This window comes from Dermacentor albipictus, chromosome 2 (assembly GCF_038994185.2).
Source record: "Dermacentor albipictus isolate Rhodes 1998 colony chromosome 2, USDA_Dalb.pri_finalv2, whole genome shotgun sequence".
In the NCBI taxonomy this organism is placed as follows: Eukaryota; Metazoa; Arthropoda; class Arachnida; order Ixodida; family Ixodidae; genus Dermacentor; species Dermacentor albipictus.
Window position 1 is genome coordinate 136400645 of NC_091822.1, and position 17880 is coordinate 136418524.

General features: G+C 48.2%; 1 protein-coding gene across 1 annotated transcript in view; it reads left to right on the plus strand.

Moving 5' to 3' along the window:
* Positions 1-17880, plus strand: part of Nos (Nitric oxide synthase) — a 446097-nt gene that overhangs the window by 399178 nt on the left and 29039 nt on the right. The window contains exon 19 of the mRNA XM_065451990.1: positions 14340-14536. Coding sequence (XP_065308062.1) covers positions 14340-14536 — 197 coding nt within the window. The remainder of the gene's footprint in view (positions 1-14339; positions 14537-17880) is intronic.

Below are 17880 nucleotides of genomic sequence, written 5' to 3' on the forward strand. Positions count from 1 at the left end.
CGACGATTGCCGTCTGTGCTACGTGTCTCTCTTAAAGTCTTTGCCTCAGTATATCGCGAAATGAAAACACGTATAGTGCTACGTTCTAATTTCTTATTAGATAGTATCGTAATCGTCGGTGATATTTTTTTTTTTGTGTCATACAGAATTTTTAAAAGTCGCTTGTGGCGGATACCGTGATTTTTGTCATTGAGCTGGATTATTCGAAGCAGCGGACATTACTCGAATGAGAAAAGCGAAATGCATTCGTAATCGACTATATAACGGGAATTCACTAATTAACCCGCCGTGGTTGCTTATTGGTTATGGTGTTGCGCTGCTAAGCACGAAGTCGCGGGATCAAATCCCGGCCACCGCGGCCACATCTCGATGGGAGCGGAATGCGAAAACACTCGTGTACTTAGATTTATATCCACGTTAAAGAAGCCCAGGTGGTCAAAATTAACCCACAGTGCCCCACTACGGCGTGCCTCATAATCAGATTGTGGTTTCACACGTAAAACCCCATAATTTAAAAAAGTGCTTTTTTTATTTAGTTACCTTACGACACGTATTGCAGTTTACGAGTTGTATCGTTGCGTTTGCAAGAAATTTCCGCTTGCAGCGAATACGGAGGATGGCACCGCTCTCGATAGGCGCTGTCAAACTTGCGGTAATAATGCGCTGTCGTTCCACTTACTTTTTTTTTAGGAAAACGTCTTTTTACTAATCTTTACATCTTTTTGAAGCGCAAAAGTAACTCTGACGTCAATGTATCTCAAGCATGACTGCGAGTCGGCCTAGTTGGAACAGATTCCTCTTGAAACTTTTTGTGCGCATACATACAGGGACGAAGAATAAGAGCAACACAAGGGCGCGCTCATCCTTGAGCGCTCGTCCTTGTGTTGCTCTTAGTCTTCGGCCCTGTTTGTTTGCGTACAAAAAATTTTAAGATCAATGTATCTTGTTGCCAACTTCGCGAATTAATATGTCGATACTGGTGTGTCATCCTGAAAACTTTGGTTTCAAGTGGTGACGCCTTGTGAACTCACCGGCTACAATTCGTAAATTTGAATATGTACCGTAAAGTAATTCTTTAAAAAACTAATTAGTTAACCTGTGCTAGTTGTTTGATCATGCATTTCCATTTCTTGTGCAAGTAATTCCCGCCTCTTTCAGTAATCCAGCTCAACGACTAGAGTTATGCTATCTGCCGCAGGTAACTTTAAAAAGTTCTGTATGATCTAACAAAAAGAAAGGCACCAGGTATGAAGCCTCTGTGGCTTATAACTTCGTGTACTAAGGGGAACGAACACACTTTCCACCGCGAAAGGCTGTCGACTACCAACGCGTGTCAGCGTCAGCTGTCGACAACGTTCCTGACAACGTATACGTATATTTGCGTGCAGCTTTCTACGGCAACAGAGAGATTTGGATAAGGGGGACGCAAGGTGTTGGGGCCCCCTAGCGCTTTGGGCCACAACGACTTGCATCCCTCCTGCTCTAAAGTTCTCTAGTATAGGGCGATTTTCAGACCCACCGCGGTAGCTTGATGGATGTGGCGTTGCGCTTCTGAGCTCTTAGTCACGAGATCAGTCACGAGATCGAGTCACGAGAAAGTCACGAGATCGATACCGGCCGTGGCGGCCGAATTTCGAAGGGGGACGAAATACGGAAACGCTATTGTATGCCGTGAACTACGTGCAGCTTAGACATTAAATAGAAACAGCAAATTAGTTTACACTGAAAAAGTGTTTTCTAATAATAATAATAATAATAATAATAATAATAACATAAATAATAGTAATAATAATAAGAGAGAGAGAGAAACTTTATTGTGATTGTAAAGATTTGAAGGAGGGGTGGTCGGAGCCTCTCAGTCCAGGGCCCCACTGGCCTCTGCCGCCTGCCTGACCTGGCTAATTAAGGACTTTTGTCCTGCCAGATCGGAGCGGGCGCGCTGTGCCTCCCACTGCTCCATTGTCCTACTGGTGTTTGGCCTATGAGGGTGCTTAGTGCACTCCCAGGTTATGTGCATTAGGGTAGGTATGCCACCGCACCAAGGACAGTTGGCCCTATAACGAGTGGGATACATGGCGTTTAGCAATTTTAAATGGGGGAACACCCCGGTCTGTATTTTACGCCAATCGGCGGCCTCTTCCCCGTTAAGTTGTGGGTGAGGCGGCGGGTATTTTCTTCGGACTCCACGCTGATGAGCAAGGATGTCTTTGGCATTTAAATTGGTGGAATTTTGTGATGGGTAGTGCGGGTGGTTGGGGTTAGAAGAGGACGCCGTCGCTCGGTTAGTGAACCCTCGAGCTAACGCGTTAGCCTTTTCGTTCCCCTGTACCCCCGCGTGGCCCGGGCACCAGAGTAGGCGATGATGGTGGTTGAAGGATTTCGGGATTATCGCGAGGCTAGCCGCAGTCACGTGCCCCTTGAGAAACATGCGACATGTCTCCTGGGAGTCCGTGACCACGACCGAGTCCCTTTGCGAACGCTCCGCGTGAGCGAGTGCGATCGCCACTGCTAATATTTCAGCCGAGGTTGGGGATCCCGCCGTGGCCGACGCGGTAATTTGCTGTTGGCTGACAGCGTTCACAACTGCCAGGGCGTACCTCCTTTGGTAGCGCTGCCCGGTCGTCTCTGCATACAGAGCTGCGTCCGTGTAGTACGTGTTGTACCTATGGTTGTTAGAGTAGGCTGATTGAATGTGTTGTGCACGTGCTTTGCGCCTTTCTTTGTTGTACTCTGGATGCATATTCTTTGGAATTGGGGCTACTGTAATTTTGGATCTCATCGAAGGAGGGAGAGGTACGGCCTGCTCTGTGAGATAAATGGGGTATGCTGGGATATTGAGTCTAGCCAATATTGCCCTACCAGTTTTTGTGAAGCTGAGGCGCTGTTGTGCCATTACCACAAGCCCGGATTCCGAATCTGCAAGATGCAGAATCTATCCTGCGAGCGCCCTAATTCTCCCTTCACAAGTCAAGATGCTGAGCCGTCAGGCAGCGGGGTCCTGCGGGAGAAGTTTCGGCTAGCCGCATGTTTGGACGTGTCGGCGTGTGCCAGACAGCCCGGCGCCGCACCTCCCTTTGCCTGGAGGTCTCCGCGCGCGCGAACTTTGAACCGGGTGGCCAGCGCGGTCGCTGGTTGGACCCCTCGGACGACCGTCGTGTGCTGACTTTGTATTGGGCCGTTTGAGTGACAATGGTTCCTCGGGGATTATAAAAGCAGCGTCGCGCTGCCTGAAAAACAGGATCCGCCGACCCACCGGGAGAGAGTGTCGCTCCCGACTGGGGTGAGATGTGTCACGCGTTTTCGCCGGACGTCGTCGTGCGAGAACAGTCGCGTTTGTTGTGAGCACTCGGCCCCAGTGCCGACCCGTTCATGTCCTGTATGATAACCTGTATATAATGTATAAAGTCCCTTTTGTTATTCTCATCGACGCCAGGCTCGGAGTCTTCGCTACCAACGCTCTGTCACGAAACGGGTGACGAGCGCTACGGGACCACAAAGCCGTAATCGTGGTGCAGCGGTGCAAGTTCGTAACACTGGTGGCACCGGTTGGGTGTCGTAACACTGGATGGCAGCTACGGGATTGACCGGCATCAGCTACCTCGGCGCGGTGAGTGCCTGAAGTTTACCTCAAACACCAGACTTTCTCTGACACAGGTTATAGTAGCTTAGGGAAGGATTTGGTGTTGCATTGTGATAACCTTGAGTGTTTCAAGCCTAGTAAGAGTGTTTTGAAAACCAGGGGATGCTGAGGGGGTAAAACGGGGCAGTGTGTGAAATACTTGCATATGTCTTACTAGTAGTGTTATAGTAGCGTACGGCAGGTATATTCAAAAAGAGTAAACAGCAGGAGGACAGTGTGAACGATGGAGAACTACAAGGTGAAGGAACTTCTCGAAATTTGTGAGGAGTTGGGCATTGAGTTGGGCTCAACCAAAAGAAAGAATGCGATCCTTGAGGTCATGAGGACCGGGGACGTAACGGCTGAGGAAGCCGCTGAGGCCTGGGCGGGTATCAATGAACGACGGGAAAAGGAGGAAAGGAGAGAACAGGAACGTCGCGAAGAGGAAAAGGAGGAAAGGAGAGAACAGCAACGTCGCGAGGAGGAAAAGGAGGAAAGGAGAGAACAGCAACGTCGCGAGGAGGAAAAGGAGGAAAGGAGAGAGATTCGTGAGCACGAGCTTAAAATGAAAGAGTTGGAGACCCGAAATAGCTCGCCAGCGCCTAGTCTCACTTCTAATGTTCCAAGAATACGCGATCAACTTCCACCCTTTGTCGTCGGAGAGGATATGGCCAAATACCTCGTGAAATTTGAGCACGTCTGCGAACGGAATAGCATTGAGCGATCCCTTTGGGCACAGAATCTGTTAGCCTTGCTTCCTGGGGAGGCATCAGACGTAATAACTTGCTTATCGAAAGAGGCGTTTGAGAGCTACAGTGATGTGAAGGAAGCGCTACTGCGGAAGTACAAATTGTCGCCCGAAGCTTTCCGGCAGAGGTTCCGGTATGCAAAAAAGGGTAAGGAGTCGAATGTTGACTTCGCGTTTCGTCTAAAAGCCGACCTGGCGGAATGGCTGAAGGGCGAAGAGGTTTACGACGACCGCGACAAAATTGTCGAATGCATCGCGTTGGAGCAGTTCTACCGTTGCATTGATGAGGATGTCCGGCTCTGGCTGCAAGATAGGCTAAAGGAGGTTAAGCTAAACAAGGCAGCAGAGTTAGCGGAAGAGTATTACACCCGCCGCAGCTTGCACAGCAAGGCAGTGCGCATAGAAAAAGCAGATAGAAGAGATGGGTTTTACGGGAAGCCCGACGAACGGAAGGAAATCACGCGTCGCGAGTTTCGGGAAGACGAGTCCCTTCCCAAAGAAACTGTAAGGGATGGACAGAATGCATCTCAGAATGATGACGATGGTCCGAAACAGCGAAACGAAATGACGCGTTCTTTTGAAAAACGGAAACCGTTAACCTGCTACAATTGCAAAAAGCAAGGGCACATCGCTGCAAGCTGCCCAGAGAGAATTGCTTTTGCAACGATACAGGAAACTCACAAAAACATACGTCTATTGGAGCCCTATGTGCAGGAAATTAAGGTAAACGGCAAGAAGTGCCGAGCACTGCGGGACTCTGCAGCAACTATGGACGTTGTTCACCCGTCTTTCGTCTCCTCGAGTGATTTTACGGGAGAGTGCGTTAGGATACGGCAAGTGGCCGAGAAGGAGAGTGTCTGTTTACCGATCGCAACGGTTATCATTGAAGGAGAGTTTGGGAAACTTAACACCGAAGCCGCGGTGTCAGCCGCCCTCCCGGAGCAATTTTCCTACCTCTTCTCAAATAGCTCGGAGCAGCTGCTGAGGGATCACGGCAAATCATTCTTTGCCGACGTGGCGTACATGGCCCCCACGCGATCCAAAGCGCGCCCGCTGTCGAGGGAACTTGACTTAGCGTCGGTGAGCGAACAGCGGTGCGGCACACGGACTGATCAAGGTAACTTGAGTGGCGAGCAGTCACGGGAGAGGCAGAGCTCGGACGCTGGCCTAGACGAGCGGGTCCTGGAGGTGAGTGGGAGTGACGCGTGCAGTGCTAGCCGCGATAGAGACGCGACGCCGCAATTAGGCGACGCGGGCTCCACACTCGCTCCGGTTTCCGCCAGCTGGCAGGAGCAGGCTGCAGTTGAAAGGGAAACTCGGATTCGCGAACAACAGGAAGATTGTTCACTAGGCGATCTGAGGAAGAGCGTCAAACGGGGAGTGAAAAAAAAAGGGGGTTTCATTTGGCAAAGAATCTGGCTTATCGTACCGCCGCTACACGGATAAGCAGGGTCGCAAATATAAGCAGCTTCAGATTCCGCGAAAATATCGCCGGGAAAAATGAATGACCTCATTTGCTTCCTCAGAAGTATGGTTTCGGTCCAAAGCGATTTCAAGGGGACCATTCTATTTGTCATTATTATTGCTGATTATTAATTGTTTCTTGTCTATTTTGTTGTGTTGTTAATTTGAAAACTGGTTGTTTGAGCCTTGTGTACTAGATCGTACACCTGCCTCTTGTTGCAGCGGGAGCAAAAAGAGGGATAGCAATTTAGTTAGGTTGATTTGAATTATGGCCTTGTCTGGTGTTTGACGGGAGACAGAGGGCACTTGTTCGTGTTGGGTGTTGCCTTTTGCCGGTCGGTTTTGCAAGCTGCAGAACGACCAAGCGGGACCAGTGGCGAGAAGCAAGGTCTTAGGAACGACCCGAGCGGAGCTGGTCAAGGTGCCTTGGCGACGACGTGGTGAGCAGAGCTCCTGTCCTGGCGAGTCGGACCTGGGCACGTGAAGTTACCTGGCGTCCCGACACTGGACGTGAACTTGGACGAGCCTGACGAACGTGCGCGCCTGGCATCCGAGCCACGTGGAGGCAGCTCGTCTTCCCGGCGCCTTATCTGAGGGCGGGGATGCTGTTGTGCCATTACCACAAGCCCGGATTCCGAATCTGCAAGATGCAGAATCTATCCTGCGAGCGCCCTAATTCTCCCTTCACAAGTCAAGATGCTGAGCCGTCAGGCAGCGGGGTCCTGCGGGAGAAGTTTCGGCTAGCCGCATGTTTGGACGTGTCGGCGTGTGCCAGACAGCCCGGCGCCGCACCTCCCTTTGCCTGGAGGTCTCCGCGCGCGCGAACTTTGAACCGGGTGGCCAGCGCGGTCGCTGGTTGGACCCCTCGGACGACCGTCGTGTGCTGACTTTGTATTGGGCCGTTTGAGTGACAATGGTTCCTCGGGGATTATAAAAGCAGCGTCGCGCTGCCTGAAAAACAGGATCCGCCGACCCACCGGGAGAGAGTGTCGCTCCCGACTGGGGTGAGATGTGTCACGCGTTTTCGCCGGACGTCGTCGTGCGAGAACAGTCGCGTTTGTTGTGAGCACTCGGCCCCAGTGCCGACCCGTTCATGTCCTGTATGATAACCTGTATATAATGTATAAAGTCCCTTTTGTTATTCTCATCGACGCCAGGCTCGGAGTCTTCGCTACCAACGCTCTGTCACGAAACGGGTGACGAGCGCTACGGGACCACAAAGCCGTAATCGTGGTGCAGCGGTGCAAGTTCGTAACACTGGTGGCACCGGTTGGGTGTCGTAACAGCGCTCCCTCTGTCGCATCAGGGTTTCTTGCCTCAGTTCGTCGAAAGTATTGTGCACTGCCAAAGCTAACATGCGCTCCGTTGAAGTACATTTAGGCAGGCCCAGAGCAGCTTTGAAAGCGGTTCGGATTATTGTGTCAGCCTGCTTTTCCTCCTCCCTGTTCAGGATTTGGTACGGTAAGCCATAGGTTATTCGACTAACCACTAAGGCCTGTACGAGCCTTAGGGTATCGTCTTCTCGCATTCCCGCTTTTCGATACGTCACGCGACGTATCATTTGGGCTATGTTCTTGGCTGTGGATTTGAGGGTCTTGAGTGTCTGTAGTGCTCTCCCGTCGCTCTGAAGCCACAAACCCAGGACTCGCATCGTGGGTACCTCTCGGACTGATTGGCCCTCAACCACGATGTTAATCGATCCTCTGGATTTGTAGCCTTTCGCGTGTATCCGGATAACCTCAGATTTTTCGGGTGCACACTTCAGGCCACTCCATCTAGAAAATTTCTCCACCGCTAATACTGCACTTTGGAGCGTATATTCCTTATCCCCTAGTGAACCTCTGCTCGTCCACAGCGCGATGTCGTCTGCGTAGAGCGTGTAACCTAGGTCGGGTATCCGATCCAGATCGCGCGCGAGTGGACACATCGCGATGTTGAAGAGAAGAGGAGATAATATAGCTCCTTGAGGTGTTCCTTTGTCAGGCATTTTAAATAAATCCGAAGTGATTTGGCCAATACTGATGCTCGCCTCGCGGTTGGAAAGAAACGCTCTTAAGTAATTGTATGTGCGCTCACCACAACCCGCGAGTTCGAGTTCTTCCAATATTGCGGCGTGAGAGACGTTGTCGAATGCTCCTTTAAGGTCTAGTGCTAGGACTAGTCTCTCGTCGCCGTACGGTATATTAGTTAGAATTTCATCTCTAAGTAGGAGGAACGCGTCCTGGCAAGATAAACCCGTGCGAAATCCTATCATGGAGTCCGGGAACCAGCTCCGCTCTTCCGGGTATCGCTGCAATCTGCTATGGATAACCCTTTCATAGAGCTTACCTAGGCAGGACGTGAGCGACACCGGCCGTAGTGTATCAATCGAGGGATTCTTTTTTGGTTTGGGGATCATGATTATTTTAGCCAATTTCCACTCTTGGGGCAAGTCTCCCTTGGCCCAGCACTCGCTATTAAATATCTTTGTGATTTTCGCTAGGGCTACCGAATCCATGTTTCGAACCATTGCATTTGTGATCGAGTCTGGGCCCGGTGCCGAGTTTTTAACTGCGGATTGTGCCGCCTCATACACTTCCGCGTACGTTATATCTTCGTCTAATTTAGGGTTCGCCTCCCCCGCGTATTGTCTCCTCGCGTACGACGATCCCGTGGCAGGTGAGGGTCCTATGTACCTTTTCTGAAGCGCGTGAACGACATCTTGGTCTGTACCCTCGAAGTTGTCTGCAATAATTTGGAGCTTCTTGTTGTTCTCAGTACGCGTGCTCATCGGGTCTAGCATGCTTCGTAGTATTCGCCACGTACTGCTCGTTCCCAGAGTTCCTGACAGGGTTCCACAGAACGTCGCCCACTCGTTTTTAGCGAGCTCGTTGGCATGGCCTTGGGCTTGCTCTGCCAAGAGAGCGATGCGTTGTCTCAGGTCTCAGGACAACGTCTCAGGTGTTTGTTTAGACGTTGCCTTTTCCACCTCTTGGCCAGTTTCCGCCTCTCTTCCCATAGGCTGACCAGGTGAGAGTCTATCACCGGCACCTCCACTGTACGCTCAATGGCTTTAGTGGTGTCCCCATGTGCTCGTCGAAGGAATTCGGTCCATTCTCGCATGTTGGTCGGGGCTGTATCCGACTCCTCCAGAGCTCTCTGGAGTTTTCTATAACGAGGCCAGTCAGTTAATTTAGTCTTTCCTATTGTTCTCAATCAGATCGGCAAACCGACGCGCACGGGTAACAGCGTCAGTAGAGACACGGCGCCCGACCGTGCCTTTACAATAAACATCAGAGACGCACAATGGGTTTCCTTTGATGAAAATTTGGGAAGTGATCACGACATAATCCGAGTAGCGCTCTCCACGCCCAACATACGGAGAATAATAATAAGAAGAAGAACAATGACAATTTATGGCTATCTTGAGTTTGTACATTGAAGTATCGGGTCTGCCAAAGCCACAGGGAGGCTTGCGCGACAGAACTTCATAACATTGGCAACGTAATATTGTAAGAGACATTGAACAGGATTGAAATCACTCGTCGCTACCGAGTGAACGAGACAAAGAAAACTACGTGATAATATAACGGAGAAATCAGGTAGCAGTCGACAACAACCAATAAGACAGCATTACACGAGTCAAGGATAATTTAACATATTTGGTGGGGCGCGCTTTGAGGTCGCATTGAGTGTACGTATCGTCTAAGAGTTCACTGAAACATTGCGGAAAATAAAAACACCTTCCAGCTTTGCCATATCTTGCAGCTCAACGGGGCCCAATCAAACGAGGAAGTTTCCCGAGTGATCGAGGCACAGTGGCATTGGCCCTACAACGTAAAACTATCCCAATCTGTTTTTGTTCCAATCGTCTGACGTCAAATTTACGTAAACGCCGATGCAAGCATAGGACGGTAGAGCGCAGCGTTGTTTGAGAAGCCCAATCAAACGCGCTCTTCATCTACAAGAGGTCACTTTTTTTTTTCCTTTCAAAGCGAATAACGTTGCCTACATTGAGAAGATTTCCTTATCGAATTGGCTTACAAGAGGCGAGGAGCACGCTCAAGTGGAGAGGGTTTCGATGAGGCCGAGCCAGCACAGGGAAAGTAGGTAACCGGATTAAGAGGGTGGTGCCCGCTTCTGCGATTGATCCGCTTCCCCTTGCTTAGCTTGCGGTGGCTGGTCGAAAATCGCGGCGGCGTGCAACGGAAGGTTGAGTGCCGCTAAAACGGATGCTCAGCAAAGAAGAGTTGGCAAATTCATGCCACGTACTTGCCGAAAGGGCTCGATAACGTTATACTGATACGGAAAGCCGTTTATTATACGCAAATAAATCCAAGCTCCGCGGCCACTCCGAGTAGCTATAGTGCCAGAGCAATCGGCGGGCTACCACCTTCTTTTCCTTTCGCAATGGGGCAGCCTCCGGCTATTGGGGGGGGACCAGTTTTGTTCGGCATAATAATGCGTCTTTAACGCGTACATGTCACTTAGACGCTATGAGTTTTCCCTGTTTTGTGACGTCGCGTGACAGACAGGCGAAATGGGCGCAGCTCGAAAACGTTTGAGCAATGGCAGCGTATTGTGATGAAAGATGCGTCAAATGAGAAATAATTATTTTTCTTTCGTTCGGTTTAATCATGCATAATCAGTGCGCACACATCATATCAGATGGGGTGTTTTCACTGTTTTCGTGACGTATCGTGCGAGACAAGCGAAGTGGGGCTGGCCCTAAAATTTTTTGACCAATCATGTAGGGCTGATTTCCAGAATTGGAATCGAAAAGTTTGGAATAGCTTTGAGTTATATCGCCACATGCCTGAAATCTAAGTTCCAAAAGTAACGGCATTCAACAGTTTGCGCAAGCAGTGAATTAAAGGAACTCAAGCAAAATGACGGAAACAGATCTGCACTGTCCACCACAGGAGAATTGTAAGCGATGTTCTTCAGGATATGCTTCAATATAGCATCGATCCTGCGCTGCCAACGAACATAAGAAAATGCAAACATGGCCCTGCCGTACCTATATAAAGACACTGTACGCGAGGAATTGCATGGCCGTTGTGTTAACTGACATCGGAAGAAAATATTTTATATCAAATAATAAACAAGCAGCACTCCTGAGTCTATACATATGCATGCAAAATGACCGGGCCAGGTAAGGTCATTATCAGTAAATAATCCGAGGCATTTTATTGAATCAACATACCCTATTGGAAAACGATTACGTGAATGTTTGTTATGAGAGTGAGAAAAGAAAAGTGGTACCACATTAACTGTTGCCTTTAGGGGATTTCTGACACAAACAACGTTCGTTTTTCATCGAATTGACTACAGTTATTTTTTAAACCTTGCCATTGCACCCCACTGATTCTCCTGTAGAAAATATATATCTCACCCCCCCCCCCCCCCCGCCCACTTGCACGCTATATAGTGTGGGGAAGAAGAGAGGAAGATGGGTGTTTCGACGCTTCTCCCTTTTAAGATGTTCTGATGTGAATTAAACCTTCAACGGCTGCTGCTGCTCTCAGCAGGTAGTGACTACTCGACGTACACTGCACGAAAACACCGCTCACAGAGGCCATTAATTGTCCCCTCTGTTATACACGGGTGGCAACCCCACGGGCAGCGGGGAGAGTCACGCTATAGTGAACTAGGAAGAGCTCCTCGCACCTTTATGGGTTCTTCTAATAGAGCCTGGGAGATATCAAGTTTCCTTCTCCTTTTTGTTTATTCTCTACCTTTATTACAACCGTAATTCACGTTTTTTTTTATCATTATTTTTTAGTAGCACCCAAAGCTCTCATTCCGTTCGCTCCTATTTCTGGCTGCCGCTGGGTCATATCGCCGTCCGTGTATAGCCCCCCGAGAATGACTCTGCGATTTCTCCGGGCGCACATATGGAGTCCGCCGAGGTCTGCACAAATTCAGGCGCTCTGAGGCTCGTGTACTTACACGTCTGCCCAATGGGGACCAAGGTCGTTCGACGAACGATATGCGACGCCTATAGAAACCGCCGGTGTGTGTACCTTTCGCGCAGTGAAAGCCCATGACGGCCAAATGCACCCCCCCCCCCGCCCCCTCTGTCTGTCTCGTCGCTGGGAACCCGTTATTTGCGCCCGTTCGCTCGCTCTACAAGGCGGTCGTCGCTCGGCGCGTTGGCTTTAAAAGCCATCTTCAATCCCCGAATGGGGATCGCTTATCGCATGTGCGCCGAAAATGAGCCACGTCCGTGCGGAGACGAGGGAATTTGCTCTTACGGAATGTACAGTCTGTTTGGCTCTTGAGTCTCGGCTCGTTGTGAACTTTGCTTAATCATGTTTTCTTTTTTGTTATTTTTTGCAAGTTATAACTATTTATTGCGATATGTCTCTAGAAAATGCATTGTCTACGCGCTTCGGAACAAGGAGGGCAGAGCGGTGAAAGACGGCGCGCTTATGCTAATAAGCGGAGCACCTTTATGCGCGGATTAGTTCGCGAGAGAAATAAACGGAGCCCACCTATGAATAGTAACTTGATAAACACACGCACGAACTCACGCACACAAACCGACGAAGGCCGAACGAAGAAAATGTGTTGCGTATGATTTTTCTCGGCCTCGCACGACACTTAGACACGTTGAGCAAATGACTTATACTCTGAAGCGTCCGCTGGGAGTCCTACGCATGCATTTTGACCATTCGCGATGTTTGCGACAGCTAGCGGCGAGGGCCATTTACGACGGTATTTCGATTTTCTTTTGCTTTTGTTTTCTTTCTTCTTTTCTTTTTTAATGGGCGTTTTCGTACAGTCAAAAGCAACCAGATACTGCGAATTACTGCGTACGCACTTTGTCGTCGTTGCACAATTTCATATGAAGGTCTGGGCCTCATGTGTCATGATACTCAATTCACGTAACATTAGTGCAGGACGAATGCGACACTGCAAGGGTCTCCCGACAAGTTCGTGTGTTCTCTTAAAGGTGGTCGTTTTATGAAAATATAATAAGTGTTATCTATCTATCTATCTATCTATCTATCTATCTATCTATCTATCTATCTATCTATCTATCTATCTATCTATCTATCTATCTATCTATCTATCTATCTATCTATCTATCTATCTATCTATCTATCTATCTATCTATCTATCTCTTTCGCTAACTTATTTTCGCATGCACTCAGCGTAAAGATAGTCACTCAGGCGCAAAGTTGTGTTGTATCGCCGCATCAAACACGTTGGTTGCCACTCTCCCTCAATTGGTCAGCCGGGCGACATGCGATAAGCGTTTAGCGCAACACGAAAAAAGCCTGAGTACGCGATTTCTGGGCATGTTTAGCCGGTTCATGAGCGCATGCCGTCGTGAGTGTGATTACGACACCATAGGCCGTCTTCTGGCGTTGCGCCACCGCATATTCTGTCGGTGGCTTTCTGAAATTTCGCAATCTAATCGCATAATTAAAGGCGGTGAAAACACATAAAGCCGCCTAATTATACCCTGTCGTCTGCTGCGGCGGGACATAATGCACCGTCTGGAAATTTATTTAGCCATTCCCGAGGATAGTCGCCAGCGTAAGCACTGCCTGCCTTTTTGCTGCTACCGAGTGCGTAATAACGCGTGAACGAAGAAAATAAAAGTAACAAATGAAAGTGCAGGCGGTGACGACATAGAAGTTGGGTTAGGGAACATTATTAGGAGTGCACCAATATTAGTGCAGGACGGTCTCTTGCTCTAATCACTCGTCTACAACGAGGGTAAAAGAACGCACCTAGATCTTAATTGTCGTGCCGTCCTAAGGCAATACGATTGGTTGCCTTCGCCTAGGCACGAGCCTAGGCGAAGAGCCTAGACGGGAAACGTAACTTGTCAGGTTCCCCAGAACTTCTTTGCTTGTTACTTCGTATTTGTTGTAGCGTAGGGTTTGCCTATCCAACTATATATGTACTTCCTCGATTGCGCTTGATAGACTGTAGACTCCTTTTGCATCGTATACAGGACCTCCGCGATTGTGTGGTGTGCGTACGTATTCCTTTTTTAATCATACTTTTGTTGTTAACATCTGAAACAGCATTCCAAGTATGCAGCATGACTAACCACTTTAATTGTCAGTAATCGCAGATTTTCCTTCATTTGCTGCATTGTACTGTTAATTAGCTTGCTATCCCTATTATGCTATAGTGTGTACTTGCTGTAGAGCGCAGTGTTCTTGTTGGAAAGCCTCGAAACCTCCCCCCCCCCTTCCTGTTCTAGTACCAGGATAAATTTTTATTCAACCGCGAAACTGTCCAAGAAGCCCATATGCGGTTCCTCGGGCTACGCAGTCGCGTGAATGAACGTGTTCCCTTTCATTTCATCATCTTGCAGTATTCTAACGGTATAACGTAAATATGTCGACTTCGACGGGAGAATTCTCGAGCTGAATAAGATTCGAATGGCAAAACGACATTCTATTCCTATTAAAATTGTCCACTATATTCGCACCTCCCCGCTTAAAATGTGTCACCCCCGACTCACATGTGCTCCCGCTTTCCTCCGCTTCTTGCACCTTCCAGGAAGACCATCATGGTGGTGCTCGAGGCAAGCGGCGACAGCGAGCTGAAATACGCGCCGGGCGACCACATCGGCATCTACGCTGTCAACCGGGACGACATCGTCAACGGCATCGTGGAGCGCCTCGCGCCTGGATCGGCAGATCCGGACGCTGTCTTCAGGGTCCAGTACCGGGACATCGTCCAGAATCCAATCACGGGTACGCGTACTCCCGTTTTTTTTTTTGCCTCTTTTGCGGTCATTACCTATAGTAACCACTTCAGCAACGAGTTACGGCTGACTATATGATAAACTTCTTATAGTTATGCAGTTCCATAGAAGCCCGCTGTATTTTAAAGAAAAACCACACAAATAATCGATCAATGTTTGCTAAAGTCAAGCGATAGCTCGGTGGTTTAAAAGCCTTCTGAGATTCCAGCTGTGCATAAAGAGGTGTTATATTCTGGATATAGAGATGTCACTAATGTTTGCGGTTTGGGAAAAAAAGGAAAGAAGAAGTTCGCTGATACAGGCAATCAAGTAATTATTTAGCACTGGTGACTGTCATATGATATGGTGCACATAAGAAGCGTGAATGAAGGGAACCAGGTCGAGGCTTCACTTGGTAAGCGGCCGTGTCTCTTCTGAAACTGTAGTTTTTGTTTTTATTCTGTGCAGCATAAGGCGATATGAGGCACGGGTTTTCGTCAAGAGGTGGTACCACGTGCATTCCATGTTGCGCCCACACGTCTTTCTTTTTATTATTATTTTTTTGCCGCCACTGTCTGGAACGAGCAAAATTAGGTTGCGTCTTCATATGCAGCGACGGTGACTGAAAGGGCTACAAAGACATTGCTCGGGCATGAAATGTGTAGAACGAATAACTGAACGTATGAAAGACTGAATGCCAAGGGGTGGGAGCGGCGTAGGACTAGCGGTTGTAATCACAAGGAAAGTGCGTGATTATGTGAGTGGCGAGATTGGTGCAGGACAAAAGATAATTGACACGGGCCTTTGCGATGCTGATGACGATTATTGCGATTCACAATGCGGTGCAAGGGCCATCGGCAAAATAAAATAAGTGCGGTTTGCACGTAAGCTCGTTGGAATTTTGATCGGCACAACTTAACAGACGATGTTAGTTAAACAGCCATTGGGAATGTTTTCTCACAGCTGACCGGACGGCGTTGTCTGAATGCAGCTCTACGCAATCAAGCTGTTGATTTAACAGGACTTGCTACATAAGCGCCGTCATGTTCCTTCCGTCTACTCCTTCATGTGAGATCGAAATTTTAGCCAGTGCGGCCAAGTCAGCGAAGCAGAATGAAATGCAAAACTTTAGAATTACAGTTATACGACCCCTCTATCCCTCCTCTTCCAACGTCTGTCATAACGTAGCTCGCTATCCTTAATCTTTTATCCTGCTCTTACCTGTCCATTCTCAACTCTGGCCGTTTCGTTCCAAAGCAATTTTTTGTCGACTTTTATACATGTCTCGCATTGTTTCATAAACTAAGCTGTTGCATGCTGTATTTATAGCTACGTGCGCTCAAATTGTTTCTCGAGTAATCCATGTTACACTTTTACCAGAAACAACAAATCATTATTTCCATAAAGATTACAACTCAGTCTTGATAGGAAGGGTTGGAAGATATCTTTATAGTTATTTATAATGAATCTGTACCTTACGCGTCTCATCGAAACTCTTTCTTTATATGACGCTGAAGAAGATCTGAAGTTTGCGTGTAATTATGCATTTCCTTTGAGAATGAACCATACACTCTATGAAGCTTTATTTTCACTTTTTTTTACTTTTTGAGTCTTCACCAAAAACATTTTCACTTCCACATTATTTGCTTCTAAAACTTTGTTTTGCTGTTTGACCTTATTCCTTTCATCGCAAGGTGCAATCAACGGATTTCATTTTCCTTTTTTTCACGTCCATGTCACTTTATATTTTCTGCCACGTGCATTTTATTCATATGTAAGGTCGTAACAGAGGCGAGCTCCTAGTGGAAATTACTCTCATTTAAAGTGGTTCCGCATCGTTTAACTTCCATTACCAAGGAAACAAAGAAAAAAAATATATCGGCTAAATTCGCGCGCTGTTTTGCGCACGTCACGCGCTTGCTGAATCGAGCCTCAACCTAATCATTTCCGTGTGCGCTGCTGCCCGCACATTATAGAGTCGTCGACACCATCTCTCTTATTTGCTGTTCTCGTTAGAACCTTTATGCGCACAATTTGGTTCTCCCGTGACGGTGAACCAGTATCCCACGACAATAAATATCATAGCATGGTCATTTCTGAAAGCGAATTAAACAACTACTTCATCCTCAGTCCAACTCTCAGAGAGTCATTCGAGTTACAGCAAGCATTGAAAGAAAAGAGCAGATAGACATTGTCAAAGTGCGCTTCCGGGAGCGCCGCTTGCGTTAATTCTTTCTTTCGTAAAAATCAAATCTGCTAGCTGCGGTGGGCGATGTGTGAGGCGTATTAACAGGACGTGCGCAAGATTTAGTTTTTTAGATATGCAGCTGATTGCGTCTAATTTCTTCTCTCTGTTAGTTTGCCGCGTCACGTTAGGTTTTAATTAGGTATAGGTCGGGGCATCGTATGGATATTTGAGGTCGCTCTGCTTTTTTTTTCGATTCAGCCGACTGGAAGTTAACACCGTGTGATTATCATGTCTCTATCGCGTATTGCGTCCCTTGCTTAGCGTTAAGGGGATGTATAAAGAGAGTTATCACGAACTAGTCCTAACTCACCCGTTATTTGAGGGGTATACACTGTAAACACTGAAACGTGTTCGTAAACTCTACCTACACCCATTGCCAAAGAAATGCGGGTCACGACTACCGCAAAACGTCAAACATATCTTTGAAAACTGGAACACGAACGTGAATTCGAGTCAAGGTTGTGCGTGTGTACAACCCGGCATGCGTGAACCTTATTTTGCAGGAAAGGCAGGTCTTTCGCAGCAATCGAGCACTTTGCATGTTGCAAAAGCCACGATCAACATCATACACTATTAAATTATGGGATTTTACGGGCCAAAACCACGACCTGATTATGAGGCATGCCGTAGTGGAGAACTACGCAAACATTTCGATCACCTGGAGTTCTTTAACAGGCGCCTAAATCTAAGTACACTGGTGTTTTCGCATTTCGTTTCCCCTTCCCCCCCCCCCCCCCCATCGAAATGCGGCAGCTGTGGCCGGGATTCGATCCCGCGAACATCGTGCATAAATATATGTTATTTTATTTTGTCTCTGTGTGTGTGCAGGGAAAGCCCGTTAACGTCCCGAAACTCCACAATGGAGTTATAGCGGGTGCCGGTGTGGAGGCCACCAAATTAGTTTTGAGCGGTTGGGATTCATAGCGTACATTGGGAATATATTTGCACGACCGCTATTTTGCTTCTTTTTTTAACACTTTGCTTTCATTGAAATCTGCGGCTGGGGAGACTGCACCCACTACCTACCTCGTGCTCCGCAGCACAGAGGAAAAGCCCCTGAGCCACCAGAGTAAGCACTACAAGATCTAGAGCGCTGTGGCTCCAAG